Source organism: Pelmatolapia mariae, linkage group LG7 (genome assembly GCF_036321145.2).
Source record: "Pelmatolapia mariae isolate MD_Pm_ZW linkage group LG7, Pm_UMD_F_2, whole genome shotgun sequence".
NCBI classification, from domain to species: domain Eukaryota; kingdom Metazoa; phylum Chordata; class Actinopteri; order Cichliformes; family Cichlidae; genus Pelmatolapia; species Pelmatolapia mariae.
Genome location: NC_086233.1, coordinates 28,632,498 through 28,650,159, shown reverse-complemented (window position 1 = coordinate 28,650,159; position 17,662 = coordinate 28,632,498). Strand labels below are relative to the sequence as shown.

At 42.8% G+C, this 17,662-nt stretch overlaps 1 protein-coding gene across 6 annotated transcripts; it reads left to right on the top strand.

Moving 5' to 3' along the window:
• Positions 1 to 905: 905 nt before the first annotated feature.
• On the top strand, positions 906 to 4,611 carry LOC134632132 (G-protein coupled receptor-associated protein LMBRD2B-like). 6 transcript variants are annotated; one of them, XR_010573756.1, is made up of 5 exons: positions 906 to 2,109; positions 2,955 to 3,142; positions 3,316 to 3,419; positions 3,718 to 3,823; positions 3,960 to 4,611. XR_010573756.1 is itself a non-coding variant. In XM_063480736.1 (5 exons), the coding sequence occupies exons 1-4, from the start codon at positions 2,059 to 2,061 to the stop codon at positions 3,803 to 3,805; spliced, it is 435 nt and encodes a 144-aa protein (XP_063336806.1). In that variant the 5' UTR covers positions 906 to 2,058; the 3' UTR covers positions 3,806 to 3,823; positions 3,960 to 4,611. The 6 variants fall into 6 exon arrangements, 5 of the variants coding, with proteins under 5 accessions (XP_063336806.1, XP_063336810.1, XP_063336809.1 ...); XM_063480736.1 differs by having other exon boundaries at positions 3,714 to 3,823; XM_063480740.1 differs by lacking the exon at positions 3,718 to 3,823 and having other exon boundaries at positions 3,824 to 4,611.
• Positions 4,612 to 17,662: the final 13,051 nt, after the last annotated feature.

Below are 17,662 nucleotides of genomic sequence, written 5' to 3'. Positions count from 1 at the left end.
GCTGTTGTGCAACCAGCGTACCACACGGGGATGGCGTGTGGTACGCTGACCTCTTCCTTTGTTTCCTTGGTGTTTAGGGTAGAGATGGCACGATACCACTTTTTTATGTCCGATACCGATATCATAAATTTGGATATCAGCCGATACCCATATGAATCCGATATTGTGTGTTTCTTAATCAATAAAACTGTTTTTTAATATCTCGCTGCATTTTGTATAAGTTCATACTCAAGTTTAAATAAACAACAACACTAAAGCTATTCTGCATTATACCTGTGTGTGGGGAAAAAATACACTGCACCCAAAATATTTCATAGTTCAGCAACACTGATCAATCTAATAAACTTAAACCTACTCCATCCTCCCTATTCTGGTAGAGTACTTAGCATAAATATTAAGCAACCTAACTAATAGGGTTGCAAACTCCCAGCAAAAAAAAAAAAAAAGAAAAAATAGGGAACCACCCTCCACCTCATGATGCTTAATCGATGTAATCAACTTTAATTTGATGCAGGATGAAAACAAAATGCACAGAAACAAATAATTTTTCAAGAATAATTAAATAGATTCAACATCTTTCTTCAACAGAATTGCAGGATTCACAGATGGTACTTTCCCAAAGGAAAAAGTACTATAGCTTACTAGGGTATATTAGACTTAACAGTTACTATATACAGTAATGGACTTCTACACATTTTACATCAGATTAAAACTTTGGGTGTAAGATTCAGATAATTATTTATTAAAAGCTAGACATTTTAAATGAGAATAAGAAAGAAAGGTATGTCTTTGTGCCCCCCTTTTCCCTGTTCATGCCCTATCGGCCCCCCTGGCTAAACTTTGCTAGATCCGCCCCTGCACAGTTACCAGTTGTCAGCTGCGTAGAAAACGATCCTGGTCTAGAAAGTAATATTAAATATATTCTAACAACAGCTTATCAAGCTTAAACGTGCTGCTGTTGTTCAGCCGCTGGTTTTACTCTTTCTGGCGCAAAGTGGGCCAAAAACAAAGAAGAGAGACGGACTCGTGACAGAAAAGCCGATCACCTGATCATTAAGCAGTTTCACAATTGAAGTAGCAGCAGGAGAGCGACAGGCAGTCGCTCCATATATCGGTTGTTAAGCTTAACATGGGAACGCTTTACAAACATTCAGAGATGAACTTACACACTTGCTTTACTTCTCTCCGAGATAACTTCGGCGGAGATGAAATGGTCTGGGTCTAGGTTTAAAAGCTTGTCTATACGAATGTCTGGGATGATGGTATTGAAGGCCGAGCTGAATTCAATAAAGAGCATCCTTACTGATTTCCCAGGATACTCCAGGTGATGCAGAGGAGAGTGAAGGGCGGTGCAAATTGCATCCTCTGTGGACTTTTTTGCCTTGTAGGGTGGGAGGCAGTCCTTTATGTGCCTTAGGAGCAGCTTCTCGAAGCACTGTGCAATCACTGGAGTCAGTGCGATGGGTCTGTAGTCGCTGAGGCTACTGATGGTGGTTATTTATGGTCTGCTCTTGCTCTGCTGTACATGTCCTGGTCCCCAGATTTGTGTGTTGAGTTGCATGCCTTTAACAATGCCTGAACCTTTCTCGTCATCCAGGGTTTACGTTTGGGGTAGAGCCGGACAGGCTTTTCCGTGGAGACAGTGTCCATGCAGTGCTTGATGTAACCTGCGGTTGTGTGAGTCTCTAGTTCATCATGTTAAAAGACACTCCACTCTGTGAGGGTACTTGAAAGGGTTCTGAAAGCGTGAGGAAACACATTCCTGTAAACCAAGAGAAGACACAAGTACACGTGTTTCTTTCGGGAATGTTCCTCCTCATATACAGGGCGAACATTTGTACTGTTTTAAAAGACCTTAAAGTCTCCTCTTATTTTTCTTAAAGCACACAAACTACAGAGTTGTGCAGTGAGTCAACGTGTTATTAAACAACATATCATGTGACCCAGATGTTGACCCGGAGATAATGGAGGAGTCAACTTGATGGAGGTTTTGTGACTTTGTGGTGTTTTCCTCCTGCAGGCTGTCCTGTCGTCTCACTCCTCCCCTGTTTGATCCACATGGACTCGGCCATCTCCCACCACAACAAGCTGCAGACTGCTCACACCTCTGTAAATACCCACACTGTGTAACACACCTGCTGTTACACCTTTTTGGTGCAACCCTTTAAATTTGGGGTACCCCTTTGGCCTCTCCCCTTTTCTACAATTCCCTGTAGGAGAGGAACTGGAGCGGGCAAGTTAATTACTTGGAGGTCTTTCATTCTTTTTACCTTTCATCGCAGGAACACAATGCAGGAACACAGCGGTTACATATACAGTAGTGTGCCAAAGGTTTAGGCAGGTATGCAACAACGCTGTAAACATAGAATGCGTTCAGAAAAATAAATAAGTAAATAAAATTATATATATACTGTAGATATATAGCGCCTTTCTAGACAGAGTCATAAAGTGCTGCACATAAGATAACCAGTCATAGAAAGGTAAAACAGACAATATCAAACAGACAATTTAAAACAGGCAAAATTAACCAAAAGCAGTTTTTTTTTAAAACAACTACTCCATCCACAATTCTTAAGGTTTGGGGGAGAGAGTTCCACAGTCTAGGGACGTAGGGCTGTAGCAGATCAGAGATGTAGGCTGGTGCCAACATCTCTGATCTAAAAGTCAAGACCAGGATCTTAAAATGGCCTCTGAATTCAACAGGAAGCCAGTGTAGCTGAGATAGCAACGGTGTCACATGTGAATACAGATTTTGTCAAAACCCTAGCGGCAGCGTTTTGCACAACCTGCAGACGATCCAGAGAACCTTTGCTTAGATACATCAACAGTGAGTTACAGTAGTCCAAGCGTGAGGAAATAAATGCATGTATAGCAATCTCCAGTTCAATTCATTCCATTCAATTCAGTTCATGAATGATTAATGATTGTTTATTAACCCCAAATGTATTCTACAGCAGGACAACGACCCCAAACACACAGCCAAAGTCATTAGGAACTATCTTCAGTGTAAAGAAGAACAAGAAGTACTGGAAGTGATGGTACGGCCCCCACAGAGCTCTGATCTTAACATCATCGAATGTGTCTGGGATTACATGAAGAGACAGAAGGGGTTGAGGAAGCCTGTATCCACAGAAAATCTGTGGTTAGTTCTCCAAGATCTTTGGAACAACCGACCAGCTGAGTTCCTTCAAAATGCGACGTGATTTAGATTTCTCTTTTGTTCATTCACTGCATTTTGTTGATTGATGAAAGCTTTGCACAGTACTGTATGTAATTATGTTTGTGATTCTGTGTCGTAATCAATGTTCTCTTCAGTTTAAGGACCCGCTGCCTTGATCTTCTGGGCTTCCAGCAGTTTATGGAAGACAGTGAAATGACCTCTGACCTGATGGACGAGGGAAAGGAGCTGAACCGCCAGGGTGAGACTGTCGCCACCATCTGAATTCTGTTTAACAAGACAGTTATAATAAAATATAATATTTGTACAGTTATAGGAAGAGGCGGAGGGTAAATACCTCTTTGTTTCTTCTGTTTAGATTTCAGAGAAAACTAATCAGTGTATGATATAACAATAGAAGTCACTCACACACATCAAAGTCCTTTTACACATCTTATTCTAATAACATAAAATATATATTTTCATTGTGTATTAAGTGCACAGACTGCAGTTTACAGCAGGTTTCCTCACATATACTATATGATTCCAAAATAAGAAAGTCATCTGCTGGGAGAAGAAACAACAGTGAAACGGGAAGTACAAAGAAGCTGCTCATCACTGGATATTCTGCTTAAGATTGAAGATTGAACATCTGCCTCCCAGCAGGTCAGTAAAACCGAGACAGCTCTTCAGAATCGGCGACAACATCTCCAGCACCATCAGACTGAGAACAGGAGCTCCTCGAGGCTGTGTTCTCACCCCGCTGTTGTTCGCTGTCCTGACACTGCACTGCTCTACACAGCTCCAACCACATCATCAGGTTCGCTCATCAGCAACGACGACGAGTCGGCGTACAGAGATGAGTTTGAGCAGCTGGCGTTCTGGTGCAGCGAGACCACCAACACCACCTCCATCACCAAAATAGCCTAGCAGCGCCTCCACTTCCTGAGACGCCTGAAGCGGGCCAGCCTTCCTCTTCCCATCCTCACCGTGTTCTACAGGAGCACCATAGAGAGTGTTCTGACCAGCTGCATCTCCGTGTGGTTCGGCAATCTCATCCAGCTACAACGGATTGTTAAAGCAGCTGCCAAGATCACTGGAACATCTCTCTCCCTCACACGCACTCTTTTCTCTCCTCCCGTCTGGCTGACGCTATCGCAGCATTGGGGCCCAATCCTCCAGGCTGCGAAGTAGCTTTTTCCCACAAGCCATCAGACTCTTGAACTCACTACCGGCTCTCCCACTCCCCCCCAACACCCACACCCACACAAACCGTTACCTAACTCTATTGCACTCCACATACCACTGCCTTTGTAATGCAGATGCTGCTCTATGGACAATCCTTACACTCAAGAACTCTGCTCATGTTTACAAGCTGCTACGCTGGTCACTTTAAATCACTTCAAGGTCACTTTAAATCATTCAAATTGTAAATTGTTATTAATACATTTACCTCCAAGTCTTAAAGTGTATATTTATTTTTTCACTCTTCTTATATTATTATTTCTTTGGGGGGGGGGGGGGGGGGGATTGCACTGAATGTAACTGGAGCCTCATCATCTCATCTCTAGATACTGTACTGTATATAGCGGAGATGACAATAAAGCGTACATTGGCTTGACTTTGATGTGACAGACTGCAGGCCTGAGCTTCTAAACAGATCAAATCCTCAATTTACTGCCTGTCATGCCGGCAGTAGAGACAGTCTGAGCACATGAATGTGAATCACTTTAAACGCAGGTTTTATGAAGGTCTTGCTAATATATTTCATTTCTAGTGTTTAATGTTGTAGATTTATTTATCTGTCTGTCACGATGGGAGCTGTTAGGATCAACTGATTCAGTCACTGATAAACCTGAAGTCCTTCAGTCATGTAGGAGGTCAGAGCTTCATGTTTATGGGATTCATGTGCAGTTTAATTGCATCTGTATTTATGTCATTTAAAGTTGATTGGCAGGTGATTGTGTGTGAAACCATGTAATCACTGTAAGTTCATCAACACCTTCACCATGTTTAAATAAGATAAGATAACATGACCTTTAGTAGTCCCACACGTGGGAAATTTGTTTTGTCACAGCAGGAAGTGGACAGTGCAAAAGTTCTGAAGCAATAATTAGACTACAATAAGAATAAATACAGTACACAACTGTACAGAATAGAATAAAATCAAATACTATATACAGTAGAATAAAATATACAATAGGATAAAAATAGAATAAAATGTTGTACACAACTGAGTAAAAATACAACGATGCCAGAAAGGAGTATTGCACTTAGTGTTATTGCACATGTGTGGGTATGTGTGTTTGATCAGTTAAAGTCTTTGTTGTGGAGTCTGACAGCAGTGGGTTGGAAAGACATGCGAAATCTCTACAGAGTTTCATCTGTGTGCTGTTAGATTTCTATTTGTTTTTGTTTACATTAAAATAAACTGGAAATATGAAGCAGATCCCCGATGAACCCCAGGAGTCATTGTGGGCTTGTACTGATTGCTAAACCAAGCTGCACAAGATTGGACTGAAGTAAAGCAAAGGCTGCCTTGAATGTAGGAAAACGATATGAAACCATGACAGTGAGCTTTGGAGGATTTCTTCAGTCACGTTTTTATGAAGCATTTGTTTATAGCATTAAAATGAAGTGAGCTAAAACTGTAAAAACACAGAACTGGTCCTTTAAATGTGTTTAGCAGTAAGTGTTGTGGTGCTGGCAGAAGTGATCTTCAGTCAGAAAGGTTGATGGTCAGGATGAACCTGGACAATTCTCTGTTTATATGTGTCATATCTTTTGTATGATATGGGATAATTATTGATAGAGACAGACGTAGCCTTGTACTTACATTTCTTGCCGCCTGTCAACACTGCATCTCCTGCCGTTACAAACGGCTCTTCTGTGTTTGTGTCTCATCGTTCTAGTGATGAATATTTATCGTCCACCATGAACTCAGCCTATTGTTCTGGTTCTGGTTTTGGAGAGTAGACTGTGTGTTGATCTGAGTCCTGTGAATTATTCCCAAGACAAATTAAAAATGTCCTCTGGTGCCGTGTTGTTGCACAATAAATATGATCGAGGTGTCAGAAACGGTCTGGCCCTGGTTATTGTCTCAGATATGGTGCACGTCTTATCCTTTCTGCTTCTGTGGGTTTCCTTCTTTTACTTCTTGTTATTTTCCTAAAATGTTTTTCATTGTGACAAAAATATCTGCTGGAGTTTATGGTGCACTAAAACCTTTATGAAACAGTTGCACTCACCGTTAAAAGGCCAGCCAGAAAAGCAGTGTAATGCAAAGTTATTTAAGGGCTAGATTTATTGCAATGGGTGTGTTACGTTCCCCTAAAAGGGTCCAGGCGATGAAGGGGAAGTAACAAAATGTGTCTGGGTCAGAAAAAGGAGACAGAGGCAAAATGGTTAAATTAAAGAGTTTTATTAAAGTTTCTATCGATACTAACTGAAAGAGACGGACAAGCCGCTATCACCATTTAAAGAAACAAAACAAAACTCAAACGTTGGTCAATTAAACTGAGAAGTAAGCCAGAGAAGGATAAATTGCCAAACACACTACTCCCCACCAAGTAGGAGCAGAGCACACGCAGCTTACTAGCTGCAACCACCAATAGGCACAAAAAGCACCAGCAGCTCACTAGCTGCAACCATTCACATGGCACTCTGGCCCAGAGCTCACCTTTCCCTGGGCTTAAATACCTTTAATTACTGATGTGAGTTAGCTGTGTAAAAGAGAAAGGTGGCACCTCAGGCAGAAGAGATTGTAGGACACGCCCACACAGGCACCTTCAGGAGGAGGCCCTGCTAGGGCCGTAGCAGGATGAGTTTAACTGACTTACGTGCAGAAGAAAAGTTCTTTAGGAGCCCAGATGGTGTGAATGATGAGACCATAGACAGCAATTTTTTTGTTAAGGAAAACCAGAAATATACTGAATAAATGGGGCAAAGGGGAAGTGGAACAAAATAATAAATACTGTCTTGTGTCTGTATCGTCCTGTTCTGTCTAGTGTTGCACTGTCTTGTCTTGGTTTTTTTTTTTTTACAATTTTTGCATATTGCACTTTATGTAATCCTGTCTTGATTGTCTGTTATATGTCATATGTAGCACCAGCCTCGGAGGAACATTGTCTCGTTTCACTCTGTACTGTAGCACTGTACATGGTTGAAATGACAATAAAAGCCAATTGACTTGACCATCTCAACTTTTTCCTTTTATTGGCTTCTTCTTTGCCGCTCTACCCGGAAGCGCAGCAGCCTGGAGACCACTCTTCAGTGTGGATGTTGTGACTGGTGTTTGGTGGAAAACATAAAGTAAAGCTGTTAGTTTAAGACCTGTGGGACTCTTATGTACTCCCGGGTCATTCCATCTCAGTCCATCAAACATTTCCTTCAAGACTGTGATCACCAGTCTGTCTTGAATTAATTCCAGGGAAAGATGCACTAATTACTAGGAAATGTGCAGAAATGCCAGGACCTTATTTTCATTAGTTTTCTCCAATTTCAAGTGTTTTTTATCGTTGTATTAATATTCGATTATTTAGAAAACTGTCATAAGGGAGGAACGGACTCAGGCATAGAGCAGCTGAATTCAGAATAAAAGTCCCAAGTTTATTAACAACAACACTAGATGAAACTATATACAGTGCACAGGGCTGGGATTTCCAGGGATGCAAGGGAAACGGTTCCAAAACACACCACACGTCCGCTCCTCACTCTCCACTTTCACAATCCTCTTCACCACTCACGCTCTCCTTTGCTCCACACCTCACTGCCAGACTCAGGAGAACAGATCAGGAAACAGAAATGGGTCCAGGAATCTATATACAAGAAAACGTAGTTACAACAGACTAGTACTAGTAACAGGGCTGTACTGACGAGTGCTACTCAGCAAACCAGCGAAAAAAAATTCTTCTTCTTCTTCTTCTTCTTCTTGTGCTTCTTCTTCTACATTTTAATGGCGGTTGCAAACAACTTTTAGTTGCATTATCGCCACCTTCTGGACTGGAGTGTGGGTCGGAGAGGTTTCTCCGCCTCCGTTTATCTCAGATAAACACCTGTCGTTCTTAAAAATCCAAACACTAGCCTATAGATTACATCCCCTGTACTCCTTCGAAATATGTCAGATAACTGAATGTTGTTTTACAGTTTTTTTTCTTCTTTACTTTAATAAATTCAACTAATCCAGGTTTACTGTGTGGCTTGGCCACACACACACACACACACACACACACACACACACACACACACACACACACACACACACACACACACACACACACACACACACACATGTGTGTATTTATATCCTTGTGGGGACATCTCATTGACACAATGCTTTCCCTAGCCGCTTACCCTAACCCTAACCATCAAAAATGAATGCCTAACCCTGACCCTGACCCTAAACCTAACCATAACCTAATTGTAACCCTGACACTAAAACCACATTTTGAGTTTCAAAAATGCCTTCAAACTCGTGGGGACCGGGATTTTGGTCCCCACGAGGGCTGATTGTCCCCACAAGTATAGTAAACTACCAATTTTTGGTCCCCATGAAGATGTTAATACCCGTCCACACACACACACACACACACACACACACACACACACACACACACACACACACACACACACACACATTGTCTGTAGGACCTTTACTTCATCCTAAGTCACTGAAAAATTAGTTATAGCAGGCTGATGTTCATGTGATGTTCTGGCCAGTCTGAAATAATTTACTTAGCAGTAAATGAGACAGTGGCCAAAATGTAAAACTGTTCATTTAAATAAATAAACAAAGCAGTAGGAGATTTTTTAATTTTTATTTTCTTTATTTTCATTTGCTTTTAACTACATTTTCTCTTTTTCCATAGTTTTTTTAGTGCTCCCCATCAAGTGAACCCCTCACCTGAAGTTTTTCACTTCAAGCCAATTAATTTCAATCCAATTGGATTGAAATTATCAACCCCAACAATCAAATGATCCCCTATGAGCAAGCACTAGGCAACTGTGGAAAGGAAAAACTCCCTTTTAACAGGAAGAAACCTATGACAGAACCAGGCTCAGGGAGGGGCAGCCATCTGCCATGACTGGTTGGGAGATGAGGGGCCAAATAAAACATAAAGGAGAGCACAGTATAGTTACCACAGGTTGGTATGGTCAGTAGAACGTGGTTGGAAAACATCATTACTGTTCTTTAAAATGTAACTGGCGCACATCGACAATTGCAGTAGGGCTTGAGTAGATAATGAGCACAATTCCACAAATAACAGCTGGGACATTCACTTCAGTTGAACATCTTTGAGTAGGCCCAGTAAACTGCAGGAACAACAAGACCCACTGTGGCAAGCCCTAAACCTACTTTAGGTAGATGTTTAGCACCACGATGCCCCGAATCACTAGTCTGAACCTCTTCATGAGTGTCAGGAACTGGTTTTGCAACAGGAGTCTCAAGTGCCTCCGATTCAGGAGCAAGATTCTCCAGCTGCAGAGGTTCACCAGCAATCTGACATTCCTCTCTAACATTGTTCACGTCAACCAATACATTTTCGTTTTGCTTCATACTGACCAGCTCTTTAAGATCTTGGACCATCTGTCTTCTCATTTCTAAATCCTTATAAAGCTCATCTATCTGTTTCTGCTTGTCCACAATTGTCTTGCTCTGTTTTTCTATTATTTCATTATTTTGAATTATTAAACCCTGTGCTTCTCCCATTTGGCACTCAAGAGTTTCTAAATCTTTCCTGAGATCTGCATTCTCTTGACTGAGATCTGTGTTTTCTTTAATTTGTCCATCTCGCTCACTTTCAACTATGGAAAGCTCAGCAGTAATGCTGCTGTTCTGCTCCAGTAGAAGATCTTGGTTTTCCCGAAGCTCATACAGATGCATCTGAATGGTTTTAATCTCTGCCCTGGTCTGTTTTTCTATTACTTCATTATTTTTAATTAGTAAACACAGAGCTTCTCCCACTTGCCACTCGGGATTTTCCAAACCTGTCCTGAGATTTGTGTTCTCTTTCTGTTGTTCATTTCTCTCGCTTTCAGCCTGGGACAACTCAGCAGCAATGTTACTGTTCTGCTCAAGGAGAAACACTTGGTTTTTCTGAAGCTCATGGAGCATCATCTCAATGGTTTCAAACCCTGCCTGCATTCTCTGTCTTTGTGACTCCTCTCGATTCTCTCTGTTAGAAGGTGAATTATTTAATCTTTCCTGTGACATTTCTTTAAAAACTTAATGCAAAGTGTCGAAAGAAAAAAAAGAACGCTTGTTGAATTCTTTAAATGTAAAAGTATTCCCTTTCTCAAAGAATACTAGTTTGCAAGGACAAATCGCTGTTTCTGAAAATGCTCCAAGTGAAACTGTGTTTAGGAAGGTGAAAGTGGGGTATTTAAGCATTTCTGTGGCGGCGACAGTGACGTCAGCGCTTTGATCTTCTTTGATCTTCTCATACAAAAGCGCTGACGTCACTGTCGCTGGAACCCATCAAAGTGGAGCGTTTGCATTCCGCGCATGCTCAGATCATGCGTATTGAAATGAACGGGAGTGTGTTTGGGTTTCAATTGTTTACCTCTGTTTTAGCCATTGCTTAGGCTTCGGTTCTTTGTTGTGCAAGAAAAACAACACCACCGCAACTATAAAAGTGTATTTTTAATTTTTATATTTGTTAAGCTTGAACAGCGAACGTTTCCTTTGTTTGTTTTTCCACTGAGCGTCAAGAGCAGACCGATGTTATTTGGTGCGTAAACAAAAACTCCAGTCAGTTTAGACCCATGGAGTCGGCTTTAGGTCTGAGCTTTAATTATGTTTACATTTTGATTTCTAAAAGACAATATACTAGTTATATAAGAAAAAAAGTGCTAAGTTTGATGAAAATAAGTTGTATTCCAAAACTGACGGATCATTTAAAGTATGAGAAACCCGTAATGAGGTTTTGAGCTGAATCTTTGCGTTGTGGGGCAGATTTTTGCAGTTTTTGCTGGTTTTTTGAACATGTTGTTTGAGGAATTGGTTGACTTTAATTTCTGTATAGAGTGCAGCAGAGATGAAATGTTTTGTTCAGAAAATATTGTTCTCAAATTAACAACTTTTTGTTTTGTTCTCTTACACATTTTCACTAAAGGTGCAGTGCTAACATTTATGCTATAAAAGAACTACACCAGAGTAATAAGACTTGAACTTCACTGTAAGAGCCAAAGGGAATGTTTAGGTTTTCTTTATTTGTTATGGTGGCACTTTAGATTTTCCCCGCACCTCAGATAATTGCATCCTGGGGTCGCACGTTATTTACCTGACGTTCTCAACACGGAGGTTGGGGGAGTGGTTTGGTTGCAAACTTTTCTGCTGACCGTCATTTTAGCACGTCAGTTAATACATTTGTACATTTGTTTTGAATCAAAGCGCAAAGTTTGTTGTTTTGTTTTAAAATAAATACGCAAACACAAATGGGACTAAGTGGCTCATTGGAGACACGTCACACATCCACATTTGCGGATGGAAGTCCCAACATTCAAATGTGTTTTATCGCATGCATCAGAACAATGAAGAGGATTTGTGGATATACGTTTTGGAGTCACGAAGCTTTCAGATAGTCGGACGCTGTTCTCAAAGGAGTTATTGGAAACGGCACCGCCACAGTGACACGAAAAAGATTGACGCAACATACACATCAGAAGCGGTAGGACACGCAGATTCACTCTGTGTATTATTGAATGTTTTGAACACAGTTTGTGTCACCGCTTGTCCATTGGGTACATTGGTTTGCGTTGTGTGCTTGCATGTGCTTGATTTGGCAAGCTGGAGGAAGCTGGTCTGATTTTGACAGCTTGTGACGCTGTGGATACTGCGCATTGTTTGCACGTAAGAAAAGCATTGGATATGACGTGGTTGAAATGACAATAAAAGCCAATTGACTTGACCATCTCAACTTTTTCCTTTTATTGGCTTCTTCTTTGCCGCTCTAAAATCAAATCAAATCAAATCACTTTTATTGTCACATCACATGTGCAGGTACACTGGTACAGTACATGTGAGTGAAATTCTTGTGTGCGAGCTTCACAAGCAACAGAGTTGTGCAAAATACAATAATGTAAAACAAGCAAAATATAAAAATGGCTAATCTAAAAAGTAATAAATATATGTTCAATATGTAAAGGTATATACATTACTGAATGTGTATACTAAATTTGTTTTTCTACGTGTGTGTGTTTGAGTGTGTATATAGTGTGTATATACATGTTTTACAAATGAAATAAAGTAAACAATAAAATAAGATATATAAAATATACAGAGGTTGGTATGTGCAAAACAGTGGTATTTATATACAGTATGGAGTGCATAATGTTGAAGTTCCAGTAGTGAGGGTGAGGTGTCTATGAAGTGTTCAGCAGTCTGATGGCCTGATGGAAAAAGCTGTCTCTCAGTCTGCTGGTACGGGACCGGATGCTGCAGAACCTCCTTCCTGATGGTAGTAGTCTGAACAGTTTATGGCTGGGGTGACTGGAGTCCTTGATGATCCTCCCCGCTTTCCTCAGGCACCGCTTCCTGTAGATGTCTTGGAGGGAGGGAAGCTCACCTCCAATTATCCGTTCAGCACACCGCACTACTCTCTGGAGAGCTTTGCGGTTGTGAGCGGTGCTGTTGCCGTACCAGGTGGTGATGCATCCAGTGAGGATGCTCTCAATGGCACAGCGATAGAAGGTCCTGAGGATGCGGGGGCTCATGCCGAATCTTTTCAGTCTCCTGAGAAAGAAGAGGCGCTGCTGCGCCTTCTTCACTGTTTTGTTTATGTGTACTGACCACGTAAGATCCTCAGCCAGATGTACACCAAGGAAGCGGAAGCTGCTCACTCTCTCCACAGCGGCGCCATTGGTGGTGATGGGGGTGTGTACTCCTCTGCACCTCCGGAAGTCCACTATCAACTCCTTTGTCTTTGCGACGTTGAGGGTGAGATGGTTGTCTTGACACCAGTGGGTCAGGGCGCTGACCTCCTCCCTGTAGGCCGTCTCATCACCGTTGGTAATAAGACCCACCACTGTAGTGTCGTCCGCAAACTTCACAATGATGTTGGAGTTTCTAGTGGCCGTGCAGTCGTAGGTGTAGAGTGAGTACAGGAGAGGGCTCAGTACACACCCCTGTGGAGCACCAGTGTTCAGTGTGATGGGGGATGAGGTGGTGCTGCCCAGTCTGACCACTTGGCGTCTGTCAGACAGGAAGTTAAGGATCCAGCTGCCGAGGGAGCTGCTCAGTCCTAGATCCTGCAGTTTCCTGTCCAGCTTCGAGGGAACGATGGTGTTGAATGCTGAGCTGTAATCTACAAACAGCATTCTCACATACGTGTCTCTCTTCTCCAGGTGTGACAGGGCAGCATGGAGTGTCAGGGCTATGGCATCATCAGTGGACCTGTTGTGGCGGTATGCGAACTGTAGAGGGTCCAGTGAGTCGGGTAGTGCAGAGCAGATGAAGTCCCTGACCAGCTTCTCGAAGCATTTGCTCACGATGGGGGTCAGGGCTACGGGTCGCCAGTCGTTCAATGAGGAGATGGTGGAGGATTTGGGTACAGGGACGATGGTGGCCATTTTGAAGCAGGCTGGGACTACAGACAGAGAGAGGGAAAGGTTGAAGATGTGTGTAAACACTCCAGCCAGCTGAGCCGCGCATGACTTGAGGACGCGGCCGGGAATCCCGTCCGGACCAGTAGCTTTGCGTGCGTTCACCCTCCTGAAGCACTTCCGCACATCCTCCTCAGACACAGTGTGCGCACTGACGTCATCCGCGGTGCGCACACTGTCCGGTCTCGTGGTGTTCGCTGTGTCGAATCTAGCGTAGAATACGTTTAGATCCTCACACAGAGAGGCCGTGGTCTGCGGTGTGCTGGTTTTCCCTCTAAAGTCTGTGATCGTGTTTAGTCCCTGCCACATACTCCGAGGGTTGTCAAAATGTTGCTCCACCCTGTCCCTGTACTCACGTTTGGCTGCTTTGATCGTCTTCCGGAGTTGGTAATGTGCGTGTTTGTAGTCCGATGTGTTCGCGGAGGCAAAAGCGGTGCTCCGTGCCGCCAGTGCTGTGCGAACATCTCTGTTAATCCAGGGTTTTTGATTTGGGAAGGATTTAACTGTTCTGGATGGGACGACATCTTCCACGCATTTTCTGATAAATCCGCAGACTGAGTCTGTGTACTCATCAATGTCTTTAGCAGCCACGTGAAACATTTCCCAGTCCGCGTGATCAAAACAGTCCCGCAGCGTAGACTCCGATTGGTCCGACCAACGGTGCACCGCCCTCAGGGTTGGAGCTTCCTGTTTCAGCTTCTGCCTGTAGGCGGGCAGGAGCAGGATGGAGCGGTGATCTGATTGGCCGAATGGGGCGCGGGGGAGGGCTTTGTATGCATCCCGGAAAGAGGTGTAGCAGTGGTCAAGAAGCCGGTCTCCACGAGTGCTGAAATGGATGTGTTGGTGGAGTTTTTGTGAGACTTTCTTCAGGTTACCCTTATTAAAGTCCCCGGTCGTGATAAACGCCGCCTCTGGGTGTGCGGTTTCCTCACTGCTGATCGCGCTGTACAGTTCCCTGAGTGCTCGGTCAGTGTCAGCTTGTGGGGGAATGTAAACAGCCGTAATAATCACTGCTGTGAATTCCCTCGGTAGCCAGAATGGCCGGCACTTAATCATCAGGTACTCCAGGTCCGGTGAGCAGAAAGATTTGACCGGGTGCACGTTCGCATAATCACACCAGCTGTTGTTGATCATGAAACATACACCACCGCCTCTGCTTTTCCCAGTAAGCTCCTGTGATCTGTCCGCGCGGTGCACAGAGAACCCCGGTAGTTGTATTGCGGAGTCCGGTACCTTGTCCGATAGCCAGGTTTCTGTGAGGCAGATCACGCAGCAGTCCCGCATCTCTCGCTGGAATGAGATCCGTGCCCGAAGCTCGCACAGCTTGTTCTCCAGAGACTGCACATTAGCCAGTAATAAACTGGGTAACGGTGGTCTGTTAGTGCGCCGTCTCAGTCGAACCAGAACGCCAGATCTTCTCCCTCTGCGTCGGCGTTTGCGGCCTCCACGGGCCCAGAACAAGGCGTCTCAGGTGGGATGAATGGGGGGTCTGCAAACGGAGGGTCCGTGTTGCAAAACTTGAACTCCGGAAAGTGATGAGAAAGTCCATCTTTTATGTCCAGTAAGGTTTGTCGGTCGTACACAAGGAGACATGTGCTACTCGTGAAAAAATAAAGAAAAAGTAAAATTAAACACAAAAAACAGCTGTTGCTTGGGGGAGCTCGCGACGAGGCTGCCATACTCGGCGCCATCTTAAAAAAAGGGGCTCTACCCGGAAGCGCAGCAGCCTGGAGACCACTCTTCAGTGTGGATGTTGTGACTGGTGTTTGGTGGAAAACATAAAGTAAAGCTGTTAGTTTAAGACCTGTGGGACTTTTATGTACTCCCGGGTCATTCCATCTCAGTCCATCAAACATTTCCATCAAGACTGTGATCACCAGTCTGTCTTGAATTAATTCCAGGGAAAGATGCACTAATTACTAGGAAATGTGCAGAAACGCCAGGACCTTATTTTCATTAGTTTTCTCCAATTTCAAGTGTTTTTTATCGTTGTATTAATATTCGATTATTTAGAAAACTGTCATAAGGGAGGAACGGACTCAGGCATAGAGCAGCTGAATTCAGAATAAAAGTCCCAAGTTTATTAACAACAACACGAGATGAAACTATATACAGTGCACAGGGCTGGGATTTCCAGGGATGCAAGGGAAACGGTTCCAAAACACACCACACGTCCGCTCCTCACTCTCCACTTTCACAATCCTGTTCACCACTCACGCTCTCCTTTGCTCCACACCTCACTGCCAGACTCAGGAGAACAGATCAAGAAACAGAAATGGGTCCAGGAATCTATATACAAGAAAACGTAGTTACAACAGACTAGTACTAGTAACAGGGCTGTACTGACGAGTGCTACTCAGCAAACCAGCGAAAAAAATTCTTCTTCTTCTTCTTCTTCTTCTTCTTGTGCTTCTTCGTCTACATTTTAATGGCGGTTGCAAACAACTTTTAGTTGCATTATCGCCACCTTCTGGACTGGAGTGTGGGTCGGAGAGGTTTCTCCGCCTCCGTTTATCTCAGATAAACACCTGTCATTCTTAAAAATCCAAACACTACCCTATAGATTACATCCCCTGTACTCCTTCGAAATATGTCAGATAACTGAATGTTGTTTTACAGTTTTTTTTCTTGTTTACTTTAACCTCCCAAGACCCGAACTCTGCCACAACATGCATTTTTAATTTCTCTTGGATATTTGTGCATATTGGGGCCCAATGAATGTAAAAACAAAGAATTTCCAGATTTTTACCTTAGTTTTTGTTTTTTAAAAAATGAGAGCCACAAATGAGGATATTCATTTAAAATGTTGATAGAACAGTAGCAGTATAATGTCCTTGTAAGTAGATATCAGGCCCGTGTAGAGCAAATTTGGATATTTTGGTCTAAATAACGCAAGATGTGATGTCCACATATGTGGACGGCAGGTCCTAGGAGGTTAATAAATAAATTCAACTCATCCAGGTTCACTGTGTGGCTTGGCCACACACACACACACACACACACACACACACACACACACACACACACACATTGTCTATAGGACGATTACTTCATCCTAAGTCACTGAAAAATTAGTTATAGCAGGCTGATGTTCATGTGACGTTCTGGCCAGTCTGAAACCATTTACTTGGCAGTAAATGACACAGTGGCCAAAATGTAAAACTGTTCATTTAAATAAATAAACAAAGCAGTAGGGAATTTTTAAATATTTGTTTTCTTTATTTTGATTTGCAAATAACTACATTTGATGTTTTTCCGCAGTTTTTTTTAGTGCTCTTCATCAAGTGAACCCCTCACCTGAAGTTTTTCACTTCAAGCCAATTAATTTCAATCCAATTGGATTGAAATTATCAACCCCAACAATCAAATGATCCCCTATGAGCAAGCACTAGGCAACTGTGGAAAGGAAAAACTCCCTTTTAACAGGAAGAAACCTATGACAGAACCAGGCTCAGGGAGGGGCAGCCATCTGCCATGACTGGTTGGGAGATGAGGAGCCAAAAACATAAAAGAGAGCACAGCATATTTCCTTAAGATCTGAGTACAGGCTTTTCATTATTTTCAGTTTTGATTTTCTTATTTACTCGAAGGGCATGAACCTTTAGCTGCAGATTGTAATTTTCTGCCTAATTTTTTCTGACGATCATACAGGGCCGCTCTGAGACTTCTCATCTCTTTTTGATATTCCTCCATCAGATGTTCCAGATGGGCCACTTTATCATCGAGGTTGTCTTCAATCTCATCTGAAACTAATCTCTCTTTTTCAAGGTCTTCTGATGATAATTGATGATAATTCTTTTCGAGCTTTAGAGTGTTCATCTCCAACTGGAGATCTTTAATTTTCTGTTTAAGCTCTATATGCTCAGATAGTTCTCTCTCCACTGACTTATACACTCTGCGTAA

What these genes read in the sequence shown, in the direction of transcription:
- LOC134632132 (XM_063480736.1), top strand. Translation starts at nt 2,059, where the DNA reads ATGGACTCGGCCATCTCCCACCACAACAAGCTGCAGACTGCTCACACC. An exon ending in TGCAGACTGCTCACACCTCT is followed by an intron (nt 2,110 to 2,954) that starts GTAAATACCCAC and finishes TGTATTCTACAG; the next exon opens with CAGGACAACGACCCCAAACA. An exon ending in GTATCCACAGAAAATCTGTG is followed by an intron (nt 3,143 to 3,315) that starts GTTAGTTCTCCA and finishes TGTTCTCTTCAG; the next exon opens with TTTAAGGACCCGCTGCCTTG.